Below are 25,316 nucleotides of genomic sequence, written 5' to 3'. Positions count from 1 at the left end.
AATTCGATAGCGTTGATCCTAGCAGTATGCAGGACACCTATCATACATGAACTCAGTTAAATACCCTTGCTCTCCATGAGTTCTCGTAGCTCAGTGGATAGAGCGCCCGCCCGGTGTTCGGGAGGTCATGGGTTCGATTCCTGTCGAGGACTCAGAATTTTTCTTTTTCCCACGCTCGTGCCATGTTGATTAATTCACCTTCACATTTCATTACCGAGCTTAAAAATTCACCATCTTTATTAAAATTAAAAGTCGACAAACATTTGATCAAACACTGTAAAACATTCGTTTGGACGGTGATGTTTGATACCGTGTGGTCACCCAGTATAACATCAACATGTTTGGTCAACAAACGGTGTTTGATTTTGTTTGATTCCCGGGGGGGGGGACTTCCACGTAGAAAGGACGGGGGTGCTCGTCGTACCTTTTAGGGATTAAAAAAGCAGTTCTGGTACCTCGAAGGATGTTAAAACTCAAAAGGTCCACTGCAGGAGCTTTTGTTGTACCTGTTAGGGTGTTTGGCCAAACACAAATATATGAAAAAGAAGCGACTTTTTGAAACACTTAGCTATAAAAAAAGTGCGAAAAACCTTTTCTTAAAAACATTTAAGAAATTTTTAAAACGGTTAAAAAATACACGACGTTTCAACGTTCTCGGACGTCATTATCAAGTAAAAAAAAAAGAGTATGAATATTCTATAAATAAAAGAAAAGTAGTTCATTGAAAAGAAAAATAGTTCATTAAAAAGAAAAGTAACATAAAAATATGCTAAAAGCTAAACAGAGTTTAGCACTGATGGAGTCATTCTGAGTGTTAAAGCTAGGCCTCAGTTCTTTGATGAATAGCATTTCGTACACAAGGCAGTCAAATTTCCCGTGGCACTTCTTGAGAACACGAAATTGGGCCTCATTAAGAAGATTTTTGTCACCGTGCACTTCTAAAAGGTGTTTGCCGGTAGCCGAATGCTTATGTTCGGCAATGCGTTAATGAAGGTGTCGGGCTGTGTAACCAACATAATATGACAGGAGATAGTGTGTTGTTTTAGAATTGGTACCTCTCAGGGGAGAAAACAATTTCAAGCCACGCCCACAAGGTAAGATCTTCGTACCTCTAACAGAATAAACGAGAGGCGGGTAGCGTATTATTACACAAAGGAATTCCTTCCTTCCTTCCTTTTGATGGGTCTTCTGATGGGTTTTTTGGAAAATCTGCCGGGTCACTTTTATATGCAGGGAGCCCGATCAAGTGATATCCTGGGTGCTCGAGGAATTTTTTTCGCGTTCTTTTGGACCTTGGAAAAAGATTCCTGTGGCAAAAACAAACAAAACAGTCAGGTAGTTTAGTTTATGCTGGTTAGGTTGCGTGGCAGTTGTAATAGCCTGGGACACTGTTCGCAGCCTTGACAGTTGTACAAGAGAAGTAAGAGACGAACAAAAAGCTCAGTGGGAGATACCTAATGGTTAGCGGGGGTAGAGGGAGCTGAGTTGGAGCGCAGAAGGGACCAACCAAAATCTTGGCGACAATCTGCGATTTGGACAGAAAACTACTGCTGGTTTATCAGTTTCTCTGGTTTCTCAATGGCAAAGAAGTATTCACTTAATACATGTAATTAACACTCTCAGTCACGCATCTTTCTAGTTCGATTCTTTCTTTTCGAGTGATCAAGAAAGAGAGAATATATAGACAGGTCTAGTTTTCTGTCAGTCTCTTATTGAGGGCCTTACTGAATTCGAGTTGAATTTGAGCTGAATTATTTTTGGAAAATTTCCTTAACGCTAATATTAGGTTGCTTGTTATTTATTCTGTTTATTACGAATCGGTTAAAACCGTGCATAGAAATGTCAATACTGGAATAAACCTGTTGAAGTTGTTGATCTTCGGTAGGTTTAAACAAAAGTCGTCATTATCGAGTTGAATCATATAAAGAAATAAGATTAAAATCACAATAATATTACAGTGTTGAATATTCGTATAAGGAACGGATCATTAGAAAAGTGATGGTGTCGGGGTTAGGGAGTACGGAGAAACCCAGAGAAAATGAGAGCAAGGGATAATGGCAGGAAAAAATTCTTGCAAAGAGGAACCCAAAGAAAATAAATTCATGGAGAAGAAGGGTTGCATTTTGGTATCAAACCAGTTAATTATAACTCAGCCAAGGTGCGATAAATTTTCCAGTGTTCTGTCACTGGATCCCATTTATATAAAGCCAGAGTGTTTGTTTTGAGTCTCATACTTTTGTCAACTCTTCTATCTCAACTAATCACAACTCATACATTTTGATTATTTCTCAAATTTAAATAGGTCAGTCTTCTTTTTGGACTGACATTTTGGAGCGGAGGGCACTACCGACCCGAGGGGCTGTCCGACAGCCGGAAATACGTCTGCGTTCGCAGGCTACGAATCCGCCCGATTTACCGCAAAAATCCACAATCCATGCGCTTTTTAAGGCCAACTCCGTCGATCCGAAAACCTATTCACCCTCCTCATTAACCCTTTGAACCAAATTTGGGAGGGCAAACTACAAAGAGCTTAACAACTTTCCCGGCTTGAGCTGTCTTCTTAGACTTCTCCACATCAGGTGGCTAGATAAAATTCTAGACACGGAGGTCCTGTAACGGACCAGCATCCTGTGCACACAACCTCTTACAGAAAGCACAGGCGAAATGGGCTGGCCATGTTGTCTGAATGCCAGACAGACGACTGCTCGAACGGCTGCTGTATGGAGAACTGTGTCAGAGCTAGCGTTTAGTTGCAAAGAATCCCTCAAAGGCCTTGGCGCAGGCATCAACGTCAACGCTTTGGAGTGCTTTCTCTGGACCGTCCCACCAAGCGAGGGAAAATCATCGCATAGAGGCCCAGAGCAAATGCGCCACGCGCAGGCGAATATGGTAGAAAGCAGATTTAAAAAAATTCGTGCAAAGGGTTGCAGTTGGAAAAAAAAAATCTTGCACAGTCAAAAGGCCAAAAAAAAAAAAGAAAAAAAATCATGCCAGGTTTTCTGATAGTCTGTCCGTAAAAGGGTTTATTCGGTAAAAAAAAAACCTGTTACTTTTCCCCTTCAGTGCATTTTTTTTTCTCGTGGTCAGCCGTGAGTCGTGATTTGAATAGGCCTTGGCGGATTGTGCTAGCGTAATTTTTGGCATAATTGGAGCAAAAAAGCAGACATTTTTAAACGAGCACTGCCACGGCATAATTAGCAAATTTTAGCACTTTTTGGAGCATAAATTCATAAAATTTAGTAAATATGGTGTATTTTCTACAGAAATAAATTAAATTTAGGTAGTATGTTCCTGCAATGCGTGTCGTTGAAGGCATTTTAAAAACGGTTCAGAGATGCGAGCATTTGGACAGCTGATGGCCGAGCCTAGACAAACTGCCTTAAAACACAAATACATTTACAACAACAGTTTATTTGAAAAACATCATAATTTGGTGTTGTTATTTCGCATTTGGGGGCCTCTATGTGCAGAATCTACGTCCTTTTGTGAGCATAATTTCGGAAATCAGGAGCATAATTTGGGAATTCTGGCATAATTTTGGCATAATTTGGCAAAATTTCGATCATTGCTAGTAGCATAATATGCCACTTTTAGGAGCACAATCGGCCAAGGCCTAGATTTGAACCACTTTGGTCCACTTCGTTCACTTCCTCCACTTCCTCCTCATCCTCTCCCTTCCTTCTCCCTTCCCCGCTCCACACCCTTTCTCACCTGGTTATGATTGGCTCATTTGAGAAGCCAAAGATCTTGAGGTATTTAGGGAGTTGTTTGGGGCTGTCTCGAAAGAGAAAGTACTTCTATACAGTTACATCGAAAGGAGTCGGTTCTTTTCTGTTATTGCAGTCCAAGGTAAGAAGTTTAATGTACAGATGCTCAATTAACGCGAATTGTTTTCAGCCAGCTTTTAGTTTAAGCTTGTTTACGCCTGGTGCGTGTAAATGAGCAATTTAGGCTGAATTTTTGTAGTGAGATCAAGTTCGGCTTGAATTCCTTGAAACAGAAACTTTGAAGTGAAGTTTGTCACCTTATTTATGGCATAAAAGCAGTGAAACAGCGAGCGGTACTTATAAAGCACAAGTGGAAGTTAAGTTAACTAGAAGGTAGCTTGTTAAAGTTGAAGCTGTAAAGATTTTGAACGGAGTTGGACGAATTAACGCAGAGCGATCGCTCCATGGAACTGAGCTGACGATAAGCTATGACGTTTGTTTTGAAAATGTCCTCAAAATTTAATTATTGTATTCAATAACAGCTTCTTGCAGGCTGTGTTAATATTAATACTGATATTCTTGCTAATTTTATATTGTTTAACCAAAATATGACAGCTAATGAACTCAAATTGCTTAGCCTAATTGTTATGTGATTTCTATCAGATTCCTCCCGTATGTAAAATTACTGGAAGCTTCGTGAATTGATTGTAATTTTTGTTTTCATGTGTTTTCAGATACTTATCAGAAGTAAGAAAGCATCCAAACCATCGTAAGTATCACTGTATACAAATGGCGAAAATGTCAGCAGAGGAGCTGAGGAAGAAGATTTATACAGACGAGGATGGAGAAAGCTGTTTACATCTGAGTGGTAAATGGTTGTCAAAAGTTCCTGAAGCCTTGTCTGACCTGACTGAATTGGAGGGACTTTTCTTGTCAGATAATTATCTGAAAGAATTACCAACAAGTATTAACAAGCTGAAAAATCTTAAATGGCTGATATTAGACGGGAACCAGTTGAGAGAACTTCCTCACAGTATTGGTGAGTTGAGTAACCTGACCTGGCTTAATGTGAGTCACAACCAGTTGTCTGTTCTACCTTCAAACATTAAACATCTCGAGAATCTCCGGGGACTGTTCTTGAGTGGTAACCAGTTGACTACATTGCCTGATGAGATTGGTGAACTGAAGGAGCTGGAAGGGCTGTATGTGAGTAACAACAAGCTGACAGTTTTATCATCACACATAAAACATCTCAGTAAACTCCGGGGACTGTTCTTGAGTGATAACCAGTTGACTTCATTGCCTGATGAGATTGGTGAACTGAAGGAGCTGGGATGGCTGGATGTGAGTAACAACAAGCTGACAGTTTTATCATCACACATAAAACATCTCAGTAAACTCTGGACACTGAACTTGAGTAATAACCAGTTGACTACATTGCCTGATGAGATTGGTGAACTGAAGGAGCTGTTATTCCTGTATGTGGCTGGTAATCCTCTAACATTGGAAGAAAGGAGAAAGGTTGTGAAGCTACCGAATAAGATGAAGTTTCACGCAGATGTCACAGGTAAAGATATGAAATGCTCATTATTTGTATTTTATTTTATGTCTTGTGAATGAAGTAAATATTGGAGCATGTAGTTTAACTTAGAAATTACAAAATTACAAATGTGCTGCTGACCTTTCAGTGTATCTTTTAGAAAGAAGTATATTTAATATATCTGTGAAGCTTATTTAGATTGTTATTGTGGAAAGTTTAACTTCAACTGCATGATACAGGCATCCTTGTTACTGTTCATGAGTAGTGAAACATTTTTAAAATAATTGTCAAGGAGTGTAGTATACTTATTTCGAAGTTTTGTTTGACACTGACTCTATGTGAACGTTAAAACAAGGTTTATAGCTTCTTATACAAAGATGTTTCGACCGTTTGTCCATTTAGGAGTGTAGTGAATGAAATAAATATTGGAACATGTAGTTTAACTTAGAAATTACAAATGTGCTGCTGGCCATTTAGTGTATCCTTTAGGCTGAGAAGAATTATATTAAATAATAGCTAATTTAAGATTGTTTTTGTTGAAAGTTTAATTTTAACTGCATGATTTATATAGGCATCATCGTTTCTGTTCGTGAGTTTTAAAACATTTGTTAAAATTTTGTCAAGGAGTGTGAAAATTTCTTGGTGTTGTGGAAATTAAATTTGGTAATTGTACTACCCAAATACTTCTTTCTCCAATATTGCTTGGTTATCAGTATTTGATTCAATAGTTTTGAGTGAAATTGAAGGCAAACCCTAACCAAAAGAGCATCTTATATTAATAATTTCACTATGAACTGTACAGAATGTAAAAAAAAAATTAAATTGGCAGAGAAGGGAAATACTTTTACTGATTTCATAGTTTCTTTGTGTTTTTAAAATTTGAACTTTTAACTTGGAAATGCAGCTCATTTATGAGTGCAGTTTTTACACAAAAAAATTAATGTTTATATCACATGCACAAAATGGTTAAAAATATCTTTACAAGGTGTGAAATTCCCTTCCTCTTTATTAGCACAAAAGTTTTAATTTTTTACCATATTCATGTTAGTATAGGTAATCATACGGTTTGGAGTTCAATTTGGAATAATTTGCACGAGTGAGTTTTTCAAAAAGCTGAAATTGCACAAGCCGCTTCGGAGAGTGCAATTTTAGCTTTTTGACAAACTCACGACTGTCAATTAATTCCAAATTGAATGAGAAAAACCATATGATTACTTATTAATAACATAAACATGAAAAAATTCGTGTGAAGGAAGTGCCGGTAGATCTTTCTTGAAGGCATTTTTTCTCATTCGAGAAAACTGTTTTCAAAGTTTCCGGACGAAATATTCGTCATCATTTTATGTGATATCATCGGCTTAGAAAATCTCCTACTTCCTTTCAGCCAATCACAATCCAGAATTACAATGTGTAATTTGCACTGATGTTACACTTTTTGCACTGGTGTTACACTTGAACTGCACTGCTCTCAGCCAATCAGAATTGAGTAATTTTTTCATGTATATTATTATACAGGTTACATTTATCTTTCATGTATGAAGCTTTATATAAGAATTATAAACTACACTTTAATTATAATCTTATTAATTGACAATTAAAGAATATTTTTCTTGAATTTTTATATTAGATCATGTATTTGAACAAAAAGCAGAAGGACGAAGAGCACGACTGGCTTATGAAAAGGCTCTAAGAGATGGCTTTGTGAATGTTTACCGCGGCCGCATATTACTAATTGGTCAGGATCGTGCTGGTAAAACCAGTCTAAAGAAGAGTCTCTTAGGCCTGCCATTTGACCCCAAACAACAGAGTACTGAGGGAATTGAAGTACAGGCTTCAACATGTGAAATAGAAGTTGAACAAGTTAAGAACTGGCATTCCACCCATGAGAACAAAGCAGGATTGCTAGAGTGTTCTAAAGATATATCAAGGATAGTGGTTGAGAAACTGTGTGAAGGAAAAGAATTTAGGGCTGAAAGAAATGATCCCAGAAGGCATAAGGTTTGAATAAAGTTAAATGTTTAGAGGTACAATGTGTAGTTCCAGAAAATATCCATCCCCCCCCCCCCCCCCCCCCACGGAAGGGATTGGAAATTCCAGAGGGTCGTGGGGGTCAAAGGCGCAGGAATTTCTGGAGGGGGGAGGGGGTTGTCTTAATGAATTTTTTTCCCAGACTGGTCTCAATTTTCATACAGTTGTACGTAAAGTTTCGTTTGCATTTTGCTTCTCGAGTTGCGAACGCAAAAAATAAATCTTGCTAATTTAAAGTGCAAAATGTAAATTTTTGTGCTCAGGTTAGGCTGGATATTCTGTCGCCGCTAGAGTCCCATCATTTTCCCGAGTAGCGGCTGGTGATCAAAGCGTATGTTGTGGAAAGTAGATGAGTTAATCGTGACTAATTGAAAATATGTCTGTCGCACTTGACCAGGTACTTCTGTCACTACTATCTGTATTGTTTCAGCTGGAAGATTTCGTTGCATTTTTAAGCTGTCTTCGCAAGCGTGAAAAGTAACGTTTGAAATGGAAGAGTGCATCAACATTGAATTTGCCGAAATTCGGAATCGGTAGATAACAGACTTCTTATCTCGTTAACAATGATTCTTGAACGAGGAAAACAGTACAGTAACAATTATATTTCAGGAGGCAAATATATTTTTCAGTGAGCTGCATGCGATATAAATCAGCAGAAATTAGATAAATAAATGACTTGCTGCTTCAATATTTCCGCATAAAAGCCGAAGACAAAGGGAAAAAAATCATTCGACACCCATTTTGAATAACACAGAAATCATAATATTTACATTTAAGCTCAAGTAAATGTAATTTAAGGGAAATCATGAATGGTAGTGAGTAATATAAATCCATTCACACAAGTTAGTTTACATTCCATGTAGTGTGTAAGGTTGAAATGTTTTCAAACGCGGGCATGGTGCTTGCAACATCATTTTCGACAAAACTTTGAATGAGAAAAAAAAATGTTTTATAAAGATTTTCAAGGTTCAAGCAGGTTTTCAGAGAAGGTGGAGTACAAGGTGGTTTACCACAGGCTAATGCCATCAAGAAACGCCATCAGAAATAAATGCTGGCAAAGTGAAATTATGCAAATTTCGAAATCGGCAACATGTCAAATTTTCACCGCCAGTCGACACGACGCCAATTGTCGCGAGAAAGATTGAATTACATTTTACACGGCTACAAAAAAGTCGAAAATGCATTCTTTTTACTCTTCTTATAGGCAGTTGTAGTCATCTTCCAACATTACAGAGAAGAAAGGGTTTACAGCAAAAGCTTTCACTTCGTTATTCATTAAAACTGGAAGGTATTTTTGGCGCAGTCTGTTGTTGTAATCACTCATGGATGGCATCTCGGATGTGTAGCAAACAAAGTTGCTCTCCTCTGAATGTCATGTACTATTTATTAATAAAGCAAAAATATATCACTAATATGATCTGAGTTCTTTTAATCCCAATGCAGGACTGATATTTGAAAACATAAAGCAGAGCAAAGCATTGTTTATCTCGTGGTCTCAAATAGCTAGCCGTTGCTAATAAAATTATTTAATATACATATTGTGTTTACACGGAACAAAGCGTGTTTTACAGTACCCACGATAAAAACCTGTGGCAACCATACGCTGGAATTCGCTGCCAGAGTTATGAATGTTCACTGTGACAATACTGTGGTGTACTTGCCTGGCAAATTGAAGAATTATTTTTCTTGTTGCTCACACAACTCGTAGAGCAAGATCAAGAGCAAAGGACTGCATAAGAAAAATATTTGGCACTACTACGTGACAGCCCAAATAACAGTGCAGCTGCAAGGGACATTACATAAGAACGGCAAGAAAACTTAACCCATTGGAAACGTTAAAACCAGTAAGATCTTTGTTGAAGGTCAGGAAAGTTCTGATTTTCTAGCTTCCAAATAAAATTGAATCTTTCAGATATATACTTACAACGATTTGATCCGCCCAAATTTGATACAAAACATGCACTGAAAATTATGTTGTTTTGATTGTTGTGCTTTAAACTGGTGCAGTGTAAAGCATTTCTTTTTCAGCATTTCTCTCTCAATGGTCTTGGAAATTAACTTTTTTAGTAACTGCTGTTTTGTTAAAATATTTATGAAGCAGAATTGACAGTATGAAATCTATAATTGTCATATCGCAAATTCTGCGATATGCCTGTTTGAGGCAGGCGATGTACCTTCTGGCGATGTGTTGGTCACAATATCCACCAAATTTTTCGGGAAAAAAAGGTAAGGATCAAAATTCAGTATTTTGCACTTTAAAAAAAATAGCTTATTTTTGGTTTCCACAAGGAGTGATAATATTTCCAGGGGGTGTGCGACAAAAAATGGAATTTTGGGAGGGGAGGGGAGGTCCATTTCGTGAGCCAATTTTGGAAAATCCAGAGGGCAGGGGGGTCATAGGAAAAATCCCTTCCTTGGGGGGGTATGGATATTTTCTGGAACTACACAATGTATATTTAACTTTCATTTTACTTTCTTTGGGCTATTACATCAGATCACCTCTCTCAGTTAGATAGCTAATGCTTGCCTGTCTTAGAGCGAGATAACTATAATTAAATATTTGTTATGATGGAGCATATAATTCAGAGGAAATTTCAATCTGTATGCATGGTGTGTGGAAGATATGGAACTGTCAGTCAGGGTCTATTTCTGAGTACCTGTGACTTTTAATTATCAAGTCATTAATCACTCTTTTGTTTGATAATCTATTCTAGGTTGAGGAGATTGTAGACTCTGAAATTTCCTCACCATCAAGAAAAGTAAAAGCAATGTCAAAGCAGTCCCATAATGGTGAACATTTCCCTGAATGTGGAAGTAAAATTGAGCTGAATGAACCTGAGGTAATGATCAACACCACTTCACCTGCGGATGATGTCACAAAGTATGTTCATCAGTTCCTGGAGTATGTTAGAGGTGAACATGTTGAAAGTGATATCACTAAAGAAGAATCTGTTACCAGTTTGGATGTGTGGGATTTTGCTGGACAGCACCTGTACTATGCCTCTCACCCACTCTTCTTATCATCACGTGCACTGTATATTTTAGTGCACAATCTCAACAAGCCATTACTTGCGCAAGCTCAGCCGTGTGTTAGACAAGGTACTTGTGACATTCCTCTGAAAAACCCAAACAGAGAAACAAATCTGGAGAATTTGCTATCCTGGCTTGCTACAATTCACAGTATTTCACGAGTGAAAGGAGAACCAGATATTGATGCTGAAAGTAGGCTGCCCTATATGCGACCTCCGGTACTCATTGTAGGCACACATGCTGACAAACAATCTCCTCAAGACATTGCAGAGATGAAATCAGAAATACAGAAGAGGATTTCTGGTAAGGAATATGGGAAACATGTGGTCCCACCATTGTTCAGCATTGATAACACAAGCTCACTGATCTGGAATAGGATAAAGAAAGTTATCAGGAAGGGTGGAAAGAAACAAAAACATCAAACAGGTATTAAAGTACTAATGTCTTGCTGTGTAAAACTGTTTAATTATTTAATATATAGATATAGCCAAGCCTAAGAGCGGAACTCCTGATTACAATAAGTAAACCTGGCTTGAGCCTGTGATCCAATTGAAGACCAGCACGGGGGCAGCAGTTAACTAATGACCTCAAGAAATGCAATTCTTGGGTTCTTACCAGTATGGTGCTCGGCTAAGGGTAGAAATGAATATCCACAGAGATCAGAGCAGACTCTCTTTCTGGCTTGCCACTGTTGCTTGCTCTCACAAATTTACTACTTGCTCATGACACCAGATTTGAACCTATTTACAAGGTACCTACATGCACACTGTAAGGATATCTCAGTTATATGTAAACACAGGATCAGTATCAAAATGTGTGTTGTTTATTTTTAGAGCAAGAGGGGAAGACAGATGACATTCAAGAACTGCGGAACAAAATCATGGAGGTGTTGAGACAGGAGCCATATATGGGGGAGGAGATACCAGTCAGGTAAATAATAAATACTTATAGTCTTTTTTTTGAGTATTTTTAAATCAGCAAGGTATTGTTGCACTGACATTGGAGGCGAAGAAATAGGCCAATTTCAATCTATAATTAAAATCTTAACTTAGCTCTGAGGCTTTGGGGAATAAAACAAAAGAAAATTAATTCATCCCTTATCTGCAATGCAATTTCTATTTGGTGGACAAATATAATTGTCACAGCTTAGTTAATTTGCTGGATGCCCAGCCTTAATGAAACCTCTGTTTGTGACAACATTTTGATGGCTTTCGTAAACTAGCAAATCAAATTTTAAGAACTGTCGTGTGCACAGGTAGGGATACACATGTGTGTTGTTTGAATACAAATGTGTGATCTTGACAAATCTGCTTTTATAGTTCTTGCACTCTCATTTTAGTTGCAATTTGAAATGAAAGCCATCAGAACATTAATATTATATGGCAAGGATTTGAAGTAGTTATCCTCCGTCAATCAAAACTTGTTCATTTGTGGATACTATGGCGATCTTCAAGGTAAATAGTACAAATAATGGCTTGTCATGTAATGTGATTCATTTTCTCTGATCTCTTTTAGATGGCTTCTGTTTGAAAAGGTGATTGAAGCCTTGATTGCCAAACAGATTTTTCACATAAATCTGGTGCAACTCCAAAGCTATGCCAAAAAGTACTGCTTTATAGAAGATGAAGATGAGTTTGCTGGCATGATCAGTTTCTACCATGGCCTTGGTATGATTATCAAGCATCGCAGTACAGTTGTTCTGAAGGCTCAGTGGCTGATTGAACTATTGAAGCAGCTGATAACTATTCCACACTTCGATGAAATGGTAGGTAAAATAATTTCAATGTTAGAAATTTCAGTGTTTAACCTTTACCTGATCTTTTCCTCAAGAGGTTGTTGTCACTTTTTTAATATTTGTATAGCTGAAAAACATTAAGTTACAATATGTACACTACGGTATATACACAAACATGTATTTGTTCATCTTTCTATTAATTTGGCCCCTGTAGAAAATGATATCATTCTACATGATGCAGTGCCTATTAGATACTTGTAAATTAATTGATTAACTACCAAGTTAGGAAAACTAAATATCAAATATAAATATTTTCAAATTGTATAGGGGTGAACAGGTTCAAATTTTTGGGCTAACTAGGGATAGTTTGATGCAATAGTGTTGAAATTTTTTTGCCATCTTGTCAACACCAGGACACCTTATTTCAGAGGAAGAGATACAAAGCTGTATTTTCCAACTGTGCTTGTTAATTTTCTGTGTTTTGATTTGAATTTTGCTTAGCGTGGAATCATGCATTTGTTTGAGCTTGTTTGAGCTTAAATAACGGATTTTTTTGAGCTGGAGTCCTGCTTTGTTGGCCATAACAATGCATTACAAAAGGAGTATTGGTTATGAATAACAAAGGCTAATGCTTTTGCAAAAACTCGTTTTAATGTCTTGGGGGTGTGTTAAGAATGCAGGTGCCATGTTGGCTTAAATGCAACATGTTTGAGTGGAGGTGATTTAAATATTTTGTCACATTACTTTGTATTGTTATATCTACGTTGGGACCACTCAGTGAACTTATCATATGCTAGGAATGTCAGTACTACATGAAGAAACATCTCTCAGTATATGTTTAAAATGAACGTATGTTCCAGAATCTCGGTTTTAATAAGTAACTGTTACATGTAGTTTTGACATAAAAGCATTCCCTATTTGAGAGACTGATAAGTGTACTTACAGTTTTTGCCATTGTCAATATAGTCTTTAGCCTCGTGTGTGGCTAAAGTAGCCAGGTAGCATTATGCATGTACTTATAATTGTCATTATGATGATTTTTCTTAGGATCCTGTACATGCCAAGTACTGGGATGAACTGAGGAAAAACGGCATCCTCTGCATGGAACACGTCGATCATGTCTTTTCCAAGTTTATTCAACAAGGTGTTATCAAAGATGACATCTTGAACATGATGGAGCAGTTTGGTTTGATTGCCAAGTTCTCACCCTCCCCAAGTGATGTAAAATACTTTGTACCAGCTCAACTTGAACCATCACCTGATGACTTTTGTCAAATAGAGCCATCCCACACTGATCCTTGTCCTTTGTATCTCCACTTTGTGCATGGCTTTGTCCCTCATGGTCTGTTCTCACAGCTGGTGTCGCAAACCATTCGTTGGTGTTGTAAGAAGACTTGGCCCATGGAGCACCCCATGCTGTACCAAAATGGAGCTTGTTTCTTTATTGGGAAGCAAGTCCATAATTTCATTCTCATTTGCAAGAAGAGTTTCATTAAGATCATCTTAAGGCAAAGAACACAAAGTCATCAGGTGTCAGCAGACAAGTCGGAAGAACTACCTACACTAGTTCGGGAGTTTGTGGAGAGAACTTTGCAAACCTTGTCACAGGAGCTGCCATACCTGAGCGGACTGCAGTATGAGTTGTGTGTAGCCTGCCCATACTGTCATCAAGGGAGAGATGGGGCTGGTCAAGAGTGTTCAAACCATGGAAGAGTGTCATGTGTCGATGAGGAGTGCTTCCACCTCCTTAAAATGAAAGAGGATCAACCACTGATCTGTACTAGGAAGCCCTGGGATGAAGAACACCCTGTCCGTGGCCTGGAGAAATGGTTGTTGAAAAAAACTAACCAGGTATGTGATTTATGTAATCTATATATTTAATGAAAATCTACTTAATGAGAAGAGATCTGTGTTTCACCTGTGTTTGGGGGGTGGGGATGGGGGGCTGTTGGTGTTGGAATTCCTTTAAAGCACCATACAGGCGAGCTGTGTCTGAAAGGAGGTAGTGATTTCAGAAGTTCAAGAATAAAATGGCTTAAATCATCACAGGATCCTGTGAGATCTTGAAGGATTTGTTAGGATGATAACTAGGAATGGTGTTTTAGTTAAGATGCTGGAGAATGAAAAGAGATCCTGTGAAAACTCATTTAGGATCCTACACAAGATACTGTGGAAATTCTACCAGTGTAGTCCAAAGGGTTTGGGTAACCTTTCCTTTGTCTACTGTAGTATGTCAAAGGGGCACCAGCAACTCCTGAGGTACGAATTGTTGTATGGAGGGAATCCGAAAGTATAAGCTTTTCTGAGAAAAATGTTTAGTGGCTGAGGCATTGGACCTCCTTGAGTTCTGCTCCTTTCTCAAGTAATTCTTTCTACTCCATCCACCCCCAGAGCATTTATTTTGCCTGCCGGTCTTTACTGCAATGCTATAGATGTGAAAGGAAGGTGCAGTGGCCTCATGGTTAATGTGCTTGTCTCTGGATTGAGCAGTCCGGGTTCGAACCCTGGCCAGGGACATTGTGTTGTGTACTTGGGTAAGACTTTACTCTCACAGTGCCTCTCTCTACCCAGGTGTATAAATGGGTACCGGTGAACTTAATGCTGGGGGTAACCCTGCGATGGACTAGCATCCCATCCAGGGGGGAGTAGAAATACTCCTAGTCGCTTCATGCTACAGAAACCGGGATAAGCTCCAGCCTGATGGGCCACTTGACTCATATACAGACTTAACCTACCTACCTTACCTATATATGTGAAAAGTGAACTAATCAACAGGACACGAGCACAGGACAAAGTAAAAATCTGAGTCAGATTTTTTCTTTTTTCTTTGTCCCACACTGGTGTCATGTTGATTAGATCACTTTTCACATTTCATTGCGGAGGTTAAATTATACCTCTGGAGAAATGATTTGATTAAGGTCAGTTACTTATAAAAATTGCAAAAGATTAAAATTGACTGTTTCATGTTGAAGATAATCATTAAGATGCTACAGAGAGTTATTTGCTAATTGGTTGTAAACCTTTTGTGTCTTTTATTGTAAAAAGTCCTCATCAGGCTAAAAGTCCCATACTGGTAGAGTTCATCTAATTTCCTGTAGCATTAAGCAGTAGGTGTATTTTTACCTCCCCTTGGAGGATGCTAGTCCAGTGCAGGGTTACCCACAGCCTAAAATTTGCTATACTCAGTATAGTACACATTCATACACTGGGGTGGAGAGAGAGACTGTGAGAGCAAAGTGTGTTTCCCATGAACACAACACAGTGACCCTGCCAAGTCTCAAACCCGGACTGCTTGATCTGGAGGCCAGCTTTAATTGTAGGTGTGGTTCTCTTGTAGGATTTGAGTCCTTCTGCCAGAGTTCCCACTACACAAGATGCACCTGCAAAAGACAATCAAGGGAAATCTGATACAGCATTGAGTGTTACTCTGTTGGCCAGTGAGTGGGATTCATCTAAAGGAGGCTTGTCAACCGTAAACAGACAGCTTGCCACAGAATTGGCCCAAGATGAGCAAGTAAACGTCACCCTCTTAGTCCCACAATTTTCCTGTTCTGAAGAAGGGAAGAGGACTGCTGAAAGCCACAAAGTGTCCATTAGAGAAGCAGAGAGACGTCCAGGCTATGATGACCCCCTTGACTGGCTGAGTTTCCCACCAAGAGACCTTGCTATTGACATCATAGTGGGTCATGGAGGGAAGCTTGGTAAACAAGCCCAGGTCATTAGAGAGTCGCACGGTTGTAAGTGGGTGCAAGTAGTGCATACTGCTCCTGAAGAACTTGGAATGTTCAAAGACTATCCAAAGGCCATTTCCAAAGGTGAAGAGAAGAAGAGAACCGAAGTAGACTTGTGTAAATTGGCAGATACAGTTGTCACAATTGGACCCAAGTTGAAGAAAGCATACTCATCTTATCTGCGCTCTTGTGAGAAACACCAAGATATCATTCAGCTGACTCCTGGCACGTTCAGTGAATTTTCAGACATCAGACAAGCAACAAAAGAGGGTGCCAACTTTAAGGTGTTGACCTTTGGCCGTGGTGATCCTGAAGACTTCAGTCTTAAAGGATACGACATTTCTGCTAAAGCAATAGTTGAACTGAAAGACAGTTCTAAGACTTATATTCTGGTGTTTGTTGGGGCACCTGAGGGGAAACTGGATGAAGTTGCCAAAAACTTGCTGCAAAGTGGAATCTCTAAAAATCAGTTGATTGTCCGAACATTTATACAAAGCAAGGAAAAATTGAAAGAGTTGTTTTGTGAAGTTGACCTTGCTATCATGCCGTCCAGGACAGAGGGATTTGGATTAACTGCATTGGAAGCCTTGTCTGCTGGTCTTCCCATTCTTGTGAGTGGAAACTCGGGATTTGGAGATACACTGCGCACTCTACCACTAGGCAAGCCATTTGTGGTGGATTCTGCTGACCCTAAAGAGTGGGCCAAGGCAATTGAAGCAATAAGTCTGAAAGACAGATCAAAGCGACTGCAAGAGATTAAAGCACTGCGAACATCTTATGAAGAGAAGTTCAGCTGGAAGGAACAGTGTGAAGCCCTTGTTGAGAAGATGAGGAGTTTGGTTAATGGTAAGGCTTTGATTTAAATAAATTTACATTAGTAAGATTCACCGGATTTGTTTTGTGGTGTTGTTTTCTCCTGTTCATATCTGTTTCACGAGATATCCACAGAATGATGCAGTAATTGTCTGTAGCCCTTTTATCAAGTTTTATAGAACAATGTTTACTTTAAGTGGATCCAGGTATGGTTCAAAGTCAGGGTGTGAGGGTGATGGGGATCCTAGTAAAGATATAACGCCTTTTTTCTCTACAAAAAGGGGCCCCTGTGAAAAGCTCAATTAGTTTTTTAGTTCTTTACCAAGTGTTTTGACAAGAGAAATTGTACTTTCCAGTCTGGTGGGTCCAGACATATTCCAAAACTGGGTTGGGGCATGTTGGGGGGTCAAAGTGAAGTTGCCTTGTCTTCCTATTAAAGGGGAGCATGCAGAGAAGCTGGTGGGGTGTGGGGACAGATGGATTAATTTGATTAATTCTTTTTCATAGCTTCAGAAAAACCTGTAAGACATGAAGCATATTTCACAAGTCAGTGTAGAGACTCAGCACAGTCTGCAGCAAGACAGATCACAATTGAATCTCCACTACCCCCAGGTAAACATGTAGCAACAACACTAGGATGTAGCAATATTTTCCGGAATAACAGTGTGAACATGGAACGAAACAGGGGGAGGCATTACTCCCAGAAATGAGCTATATGGGGGTGTGGGAGTCAAAGGGCTTGATTTTTGAGCTTTTTTGGTCTGAAAGTTTTTCAGATTTTGCCTCGTTGCTCTAGATACCGTAAATTTTTTACTCAGAATTGGTAATTGATTTGTATACTTCTTTTACATAGAGAACTTGAAAGCGTATTTCCAGGACCATATCATAAATATCTTTCCATGGGGCTGTGCATATGAGACTACACACTGTCATTTTTGGTTTCAAATAGGATTTGAAGTAACAAATGGCACGTTCCATCCAGGCCAAAGGTTTGAGTGAGTACCCCTTGTGCAATAACCTTAATTTACATATTTTTTCTTTTAGATCTGCTTGGGCAAATGTTCATGAATCTTCAGCAAATGCAATGCGATGTAAGCAAGGTCAACAGTAATACTGATCTATCAGCAGAGTTGGAGAAGATTGCATCAGACAAAGGCTTTGTGATTTCTGACAATGAAGGGTCAGGGAACTGCATGTTTCATGCGCTGTCTGAACAACTGAACCTTGTGAAAGGAATTGAGATCTCACATGGAGAATTAAGACAATCCATAGTGCAGTACCTCAGAAAGAACCCAAAACTGGTAAGTTTAGTGTTTTATTTTGTTGTTTCGGATTGAAATATCTTTAAACAATAATTTGGGGCTTGGGAAAAATAATGCTCCAAGTGATCAGACTCCAGCATTTGTGTCAGCATTTGAATTGGACTTGCAGTCCGATAAGATGGCAGAAAACTGGACATTACCATGAACCTGTAGGGATTAGTTGCCTTAAAATAATTTGTTGTGAAACAAGATCTCAATACTTGGTTCTCCATTATACATAATTTTAACTTTAGGGAGGGACATTTCTGCCATCACACGTATATGTGTGTACTGACCTCGTTAAAAGTTAGCCTTTTTATTCTCCCTTCTTACAGCCTGATGGAACAGATTTGTTTAACTTCATCAATGGATATCAGTCATGGGCTGATTATCTTACAAACATGGAGCAAGATGGCACATGGGGCGATCACGTGATTCTGTATGCAACTGCAAACCACTATAAAACCTACATTGACGTGATCAGCAGTCAGTCAAATCACCATGACCTTACTATCAGGCCTGATGGTCATGTGATCAGCACCGACCCACTTGTGTTAGGCCATGTTCATGAAGTCCACTACGTCAGCCTGCAACCCAAACAAGGTGAGACTTTGGACAACACACTGAGTTATATGACAGTTTATTAGTGATGTATATGATTGCAGCCCATACAAGGTAAAACGTACTATCTCAGACTGTTGACATGTCTGTTTGTCATGTATATAATTTTCTATATTTCTCCTGGGTATGTAAACTGTCCCTCTTTTTCAGACATTTATAATATTATTTTTTTCATGATTGTAAACAAATTTGTATCTCTCCTAGGAATGCAAATTACTTGGTTTATTCAAGAGAATATAATTAATTAATTTAACAAATCAAACCATAAGTCATGTAAAATACTAATTTATGATTAGTGTTTTATATGACTGTGTACATATCTGTTTGTCATGTATATCATTTTCTTGTTTTTTCAAGAGAAATTATCTTTAATTAATTTAACAAATAAAGCCAAAGGCTTGTAAAACACTAATTTATGATTTTGATTGAACACACTTGAAATAGTAGAACATGGTTTTCTGATTGCTACATGGCTTTTCAGCTGATCAGATCATGCAACTAAGGTCAAGAAAAAATATTGATAGAATACTGTTTATATTATAACAGGGACTATGACAAAATTGTGAGTAGATTGAAATAAGTTTGGAAGATGTAGACCTTTTATCCTCCACTGTGTTGCATAATATTATGAATCATCAGGTTTTTCTTATTTTCTATAATTCTCACCAAACTGCTTAAGGGAGGTTACTTGCACTCTCATCATCGTAGAATGATTTAATGCCTGCCTTCATGTGGACCTGAACAACAATTCAAGAGCTGCTACTAGTATCTGATTATTCAGTTTTGTTTTTAATCTCTTTGCAGGTTTGCAGAGCAAGTCTGATTAGAATCAAATTTTGACAATAAAGCAACTTGTGACTTAGCTTCAAACTTCAATTTAGAAAGCATCAAGGAATTGCAAGATAGTAGAACTACAAAGATTGGTAGTAAATAGATTTCATAGTAATAAGCCAAAGGAAAGATTGTTCAATGAATTGCTGGTGAACATGAGTGTTCTGTTTAGTGGCAACATCACAAGGTAACACAAGAACTTCATACATGCAAGCATTGGTGCTAACAAAATGTAAGTTGTTTTATGATTATGTTTATTTTATGACGTGCAAGACCTCAACAAACATGGAACAGTGAGTAGGGTAGCAGTGTGCACTTGTTGACAAAATGGCGGCTGCTTCTTTGTGTTTTTGAGGCGTCTGTGAAAAGGATTTAGATACATTTTAGAACAACTTGTAGATTTATACTACAGTAAAATAATTAGATTGTTTGCTCTCGAATACTGTGCGTGATAGTTCACTTGGACTGTGCCCTTGTCAACTATCATGCAATAGAAATCTTCAGCCCATAATCTACCGGTAATTGTTTCATAGAAACACAAGTGAAAGATTAGGAGAGTACTTTTTTCAGCTCTTTCAATCTTTCATGAGTTTTCTATAGCTCAATAGAAACATAGATAAATTTTTTTCTATTTCCTGTTGAAAACTCAGCAATAAAAAGAAAGGATAGTCCCTGGTTTATTTTGTTAATCTAAATGTAAATTCTCTTTTCTTGTGCCACTGTTTTGGTGTGAGACCTGGGGAGGAGTGAGACTCCCATATAAAAAAGACAGGGATGCTCATCAGAAATTTTGAAAAGAATCCCTAAGAGGTACAGGTCTACACACATACTGTTTTGTGCCAGGCCTGGCTTCAAATCTTCTTCTGTATTTTCACAACCTTTTTCATTTCTTCCAGTATTACAGGATTTCTAGTTACAAGCAGCATTTCCAGCTCATCCAGTTCACCAATATCATCAGGCAGTGTAGTCAACTGGTTATCACTCAACAACAGTACCCAGAGTTTATTGAGATGCTTTATGTGTGATGATAAAACTGTCAGCGTGATTTTACCCACATCCAATACTATGGGCTCATTCAATTTATCAGTCTCCACTGGTTATTATTTAAGTCCAGTCTCCAGTAAGCCATTCTCACACTCAGCCTTTCCGGCTCCTTCAGTTCACCAATCTTGTCAGGCAATTTAGTCAACTGGTTATAACTCAAGTCCAGTCTCCAGTCTCCAGTCTCCATTCTCAAATCCAGCCATTCCAGCCCCTTCAGTTCACCAATCTCATCAGGCAGTGTAGTCAACTGGTTACTACTCAAGTCCGGTATTCAGGACTATTTGAGATTTACTGAGATGTTTTATGTGTGATGATAAAACTGTCAGCTTCTTTTTACTCACATCATGTAACACTAGTTACCAGCTCCTTCAGTTCACCGATCTCATCAGGCAACATAGTCAACTGGTTACTACTCAAGTACCGCCCCGTCAGTTCCTTGAAAGTAGAACAGACAACTGGTTGTTACTCACACTAAGCACGGTCAGGTTACTCAACTCAGCAATGGCTTGAGGAAGTTCTCTCAACTGGTTCACCTCTCATGTCAGCCTTAAGAAATTTTTCAGCTTGGTAATACTTGTTGGTAATTCTTCCAGATATTAATTATCTGGCAAGTCAAGTTCCTCCAATTCAGTCAGGTCAGACACAGCTTCAGTAACTTTTGACAACCCTCGGCTACTAAGATTTAAAACGCCATCTCCGATAGCAATTGTAACTTCAGTTCACTAATCTCATCAGGCAATGTAGTCAACTGGATATCACCCCACAACAGTACCCAGAGTTTATTGAGATGTTTTATGTGTGATGATAAAACTGTCAGCTCATTGTTACTCACATCCAGCCATGCCAGCTCCTTCAGTTCACCAATCTCATCAGCCAATGAAGTCAACTGGTTATTACTCAAGTCCAGTCTCCAGTCTCCATTCTTACATCCAGCCATTCCAGCTCCTTCAGTTCACCAACATCATCAGGCAACATAGTCAACTGGTTACTACTCAAGTACAGTCCCCTTAGTTCCTGGAAGGTAGAACAGACAACTGGTTGTTACTCACACTAAGCACTGTCAGGTTACTCAACTCAGCAATGGCTTGAGGAAGTTCTCTTAACTGGCTCTCATCTAATCTCAGCGTTTTCAGATTCTTCAGCTTGTTAATACTTGTTGGTAATTCTTCCAGATAATTATCTGACAAGTCAATTTCCTCCAATTCAGTCAGGTCAGTAACAGCTTCAGGAACAGTTACTATTGACAACCCTCTGCTACCAAGATCTTGATTTGTTCTGATACACATGTAGAAATACACAAACTTAATTCCAGAGGAAGAAATTCTACATGATCATTTGGTCAACAGCTGATGCTGGTTTGTTTTGCTGTCGAGTCAGAAACACAGCTTTTAGTGGGCGCTCTCTTACCTGACTCGTCCCCATTCGTCTTCATACAACTTCCTACAGTGCGCGGCACAGTGCGAGATGGAACCGCAAGGTGAGATGGGTACCCCTTGCTCCCCTCGCACTTTTTCCCTTGTGCCGTGCCACGTGTTGTATGAAGAAGACTGGAGACGAGTCAGCTCTCTTACAGGGTTCTTTCCCTTGTGCAGCATTAACATGAAAATCTTTTGAGTTTTTGTCATTTTTTATCTGATGATTCTGGATTTACTCTCCTCGTTGTGACAAAATTAATTAAAGATCAAATGGCAACCTTAATTTACAACAGGATTTCGTCCTTCTAAGAAATTTGGGATATTAAGTAAGACAATAATATGGTTTGAAGAATGAAAATATTTTCTTATTTGCTTTAATGTGATATATTTCCCGTTTACTTCTGTTGCATTACTCACACGGCAAAATTGTGTTTTCATTTCAGCAAATAAATGTTGGAAGTCGGTGCAGTGGCCTGGGTAAATTCAAGAACTCCAGCTAGCCTCCAGTCCCTCTCAGAAGTCTCTGCATTGGTTTTCATCTTCAGGAAAGAGATATCCTGTGAGCAGGCTCACCTTTGAGTCACACGCGTGATTGGCGAAGTGCGAGTCAGCGAGCGAGGAGTCTGGTGCAGAAAGGAAGTCAACCTGCCTTGATCTCTGATCTCTGTTGTTCCCAGGGTCTCTCTGTCCTCCTCCCAAGAGTGAGAGAGGTGGACCGTGGGAACGAGGTTAAACTTTGCTGCTTGCACGTGTGTTCCTCAAACGTGAGCCTGTTCGCAGGCTAGGAAAGAGAATTCCTTGTTTTATTCAAATTTCTTTTTGAGGGATATTTTTTTTACTCCCATGACTTTCCTAACAAATTGTCCTTTCAGTCGTAAATAAAAACAAAGAATACTCAATATTAGATTTAGAATAGCAAATAATAAACGGATGCTCATTCTGAGATTTGGAATAGAAGATAGTACATAAAGATATTTACTTTAACAAATAAACTTGCTCAAAATATAGCCCTATCTACGAGGGTCTCAATGGGGTTAACCGTCAGCCGTCAAACAGCCCAAAATTTAACCGAAAACCGTCAGAAAACTGCAATTTTTGCTGTAAACCGTCCGAAAAAGAGGCAGTTCAATGTTGACCGTCAAATGGTTTCAAGGTCGTTGGAATCTCACTATTTTATGGGCTCATTACGGACTTCTGGCTCTCAGAGAATCTTTAAACTTGTAAACTAGTTTATAAGCTGACACTATAGTCTTTTTGTTTTTTGAGGACCAAGCGCATTGGAGCTTTCAAACAGCATTTGATCGATAGCCACAGTTAGAAAAAAAAAATTGATCTCGGCTCATTCATTATGTATTTTTATAAATTATATATTATTTAAGAAATAGAATACATGTACCGTGTTTCTGTCGAGTTTTGCTATCAATCTACTAGTGTTCTATCACGAATGCCGTTGTCTGATTGGCTACTCTACTCACTATCTATTCTGTTGTAGACAGAGAGTAGCGTAGCAGTATCAGTTGTTAACAAAATGGCGACCGCTTCTTTGCGTTATCTAAGTATCTGGAGACCTGATTTAGATGGTATTAGATTTATAGTAGATTAATTGCTCTTGATTTCTATGTGTTAAAGTTGACTGGCTCAGGCTGCGCCCTCGACAACTATCATGCATAGAAATCGAGAGTGAATAATCTAATTGTTTCAGTATAAATCTACCGTCGTTCAAAACTTTATCTAAATCCACGTCACAAACACTGCGAAAACGCGAAGAAGCGGCCGTCATTTTGTTAACAAAGACACACTGCTACGTAACTCAAACTGGGGAATATCCGAGTGATGTTCACCACTATTCAAAATCGCGCATGTTGCGAGAAATATTTGAAGGATGATAAACACAATAGCATCCATTTGGCGCGAAAATATGCTCAGACATTTGTCCTTGGAGATAATCTTTTCCTCAAACCTCAAAGTTTTTCTCGAGCTACGCTCTCCGAAAACTGTTCGCTTCTCGGAACAGATAGTCTCGGGGACAAATATCCGAGTTTATAATTCATCAAATGTTTTCGCTCGAGCACAATTGGGCTAAACGCGTCACGTGACCGAATATTCCCCAGCAAAGACTGGGGAATATCTGAAAACTACACGTGTATAAGCACAATAGCCTCCATTTGACTTTGAAAGTATGCTCGGATATTTGTCCTTGGACATTATCTGGTCCTCAAAGCTCACAGTTTTCCTCGAGCTACGGTCTCGGAAAACTGTTCGCTTCTTGGAACAGATAATGTCCACGACATCTTTGAGAAGATTCTGCGACGGCAAAATAAAGAAAACAACTCGTCTACTTTGATGATCAAAATGTAAATTCACTTTGCTTGCGCCATCAGTCATTGTCAACAGCTCGTGTTGGTTCTGTGTTTTTATCGAGTTATAGAAACACGATTTTTGACCAATCAGTGCGCCTATTTTCTATGGGCTTCTTTCTAGAGGTCTTAGAGTTTATTGGCAAAATTTCACTTTATTCCTTCCGTGAAATTCCAAGACGACATCCAAAACACCTCAGCTAATAGTCAAGAAGAACAAGAGTTAATATTAAGTTAACCCAAAGTCAACCGTCAAAGCTACCCCCCAACCCCCCCCCCCCCCCCCCAGTGAGACCCTCGTCTACATGTATTAATCATTTGTGAGGTTGCAAATTAGGTGTAATTTACTAGTACGGAGCTAAATATTTACTGAAATGTTGCATTGACCTGAGAACTTTGCTACATAGTAAATAATAGGCCTCTCCGTTCCGCAAACAATGAAAATGAATTTATTTTTTTAGAGCAGACTTTTGTAAGTGTAAAAAATCCCTCTCACTCAGAGAAATACACTTTGCATTGTTACAATGTAAGTAATGAATTAATGGAGTAATGGAGATGCGCTTTATCTGTTTGTTATTTTATACTGATGGTTAGTTTTTGTATGTATACGTTTTCTAAACTTTTATTCCGAATACCAGAGACTGCTTATTTCAAGAACCATCAATATTACAGCAAAGTGTATAGTAACCGAGATATATTATTGTTAAAGATTGTATTTAAAGGGGGTATTAATTAAACCAATTTCTTCTGCTCTGGGTTGTCAATGGTAAAGCGAGCCTTTCGTGGGAACATGGAGTGCCCGAGATATTGGCACCACAAAGAATAGGGAGTATGTAACAAAGCGATAATTTATTCTCCCCTCCCCAGGGAACCTACAGGAGGTGGGGCTTGGTAGCTTTTGACCTCCCCTGTTGTTTCGGGGGCCTGGTCAACAGAGGTGGCTCGGTTTCCGAAATCTCGCTTCGCCGCTCTTTTCTTTGTAAAAGTTTCGAACCCTGGCCCGCCCGGCTTGTCGTATGAACACGTCGAAATTTTTACGACGAGAAGAATGTCGAGATCTCTGAAACCGTGCTAGCCCAGTTGACCAGGCTCATATGAAGAGGTCCCCTGGTGATTGACTCACTTATATCAAGCAAGTTGGGTCCACACTGTCGACCAACCGT

General features: G+C 38.8%; 1 protein-coding gene across 2 annotated transcripts in view; it reads left to right on the top strand.

Annotated features, from left to right (window-relative positions):
- The window catches only part of LOC110066283 (uncharacterized), a 120,241-nt gene extending 98,072 nt beyond the window's left edge, over nt 1-22,169 (top strand). Inside the window, exons 1-12 of one of the 2 annotated variants that reach the window (XM_089271262.1) lie at nt 3,716-3,849; nt 4,442-5,274; nt 6,875-7,245; nt 9,990-10,731; nt 11,139-11,235; nt 11,821-12,070; nt 13,088-13,891; nt 15,378-16,617; nt 17,092-17,196; nt 17,629-17,885; nt 18,221-18,488; nt 19,311-22,169. In XM_089271262.1, the coding sequence (XP_089127388.1) occupies nt 4,497-5,274; nt 6,875-7,245; nt 9,990-10,731; nt 11,139-11,235; nt 11,821-12,070; nt 13,088-13,891; nt 15,378-16,617; nt 17,092-17,196; nt 17,629-17,885; nt 18,221-18,488; nt 19,311-19,333 (4,935 nt within the window). In that variant the 5' untranslated portion in view covers nt 3,716-3,849; nt 4,442-4,496 and the 3' untranslated portion in view covers nt 19,334-22,169. Of the gene's footprint in view, nt 1-3,715; nt 3,850-4,441; nt 5,275-6,874; nt 7,246-9,989; nt 10,732-11,138; nt 11,236-11,820; nt 12,071-13,087; nt 13,892-15,377; nt 16,618-17,091; nt 17,197-17,628; nt 17,886-18,220; nt 18,489-19,310 lie in introns of those variants that run through there. The other variant, XM_089271263.1, reaches the window with a different exon arrangement.
- The last annotated feature ends 3,147 nt before the right edge of the window (nt 22,170-25,316 follow it).

This window comes from Orbicella faveolata, unplaced genomic scaffold (assembly GCF_042242905.1).
Source record: "Orbicella faveolata isolate gen_17 unplaced genomic scaffold, um_ofav_v1 contig_34, whole genome shotgun sequence".
Taxonomy (NCBI): domain Eukaryota; kingdom Metazoa; phylum Cnidaria; class Anthozoa; order Scleractinia; family Merulinidae; genus Orbicella; species Orbicella faveolata.
This window is presented reverse-complemented; position numbering and strand designations above follow the sequence as displayed.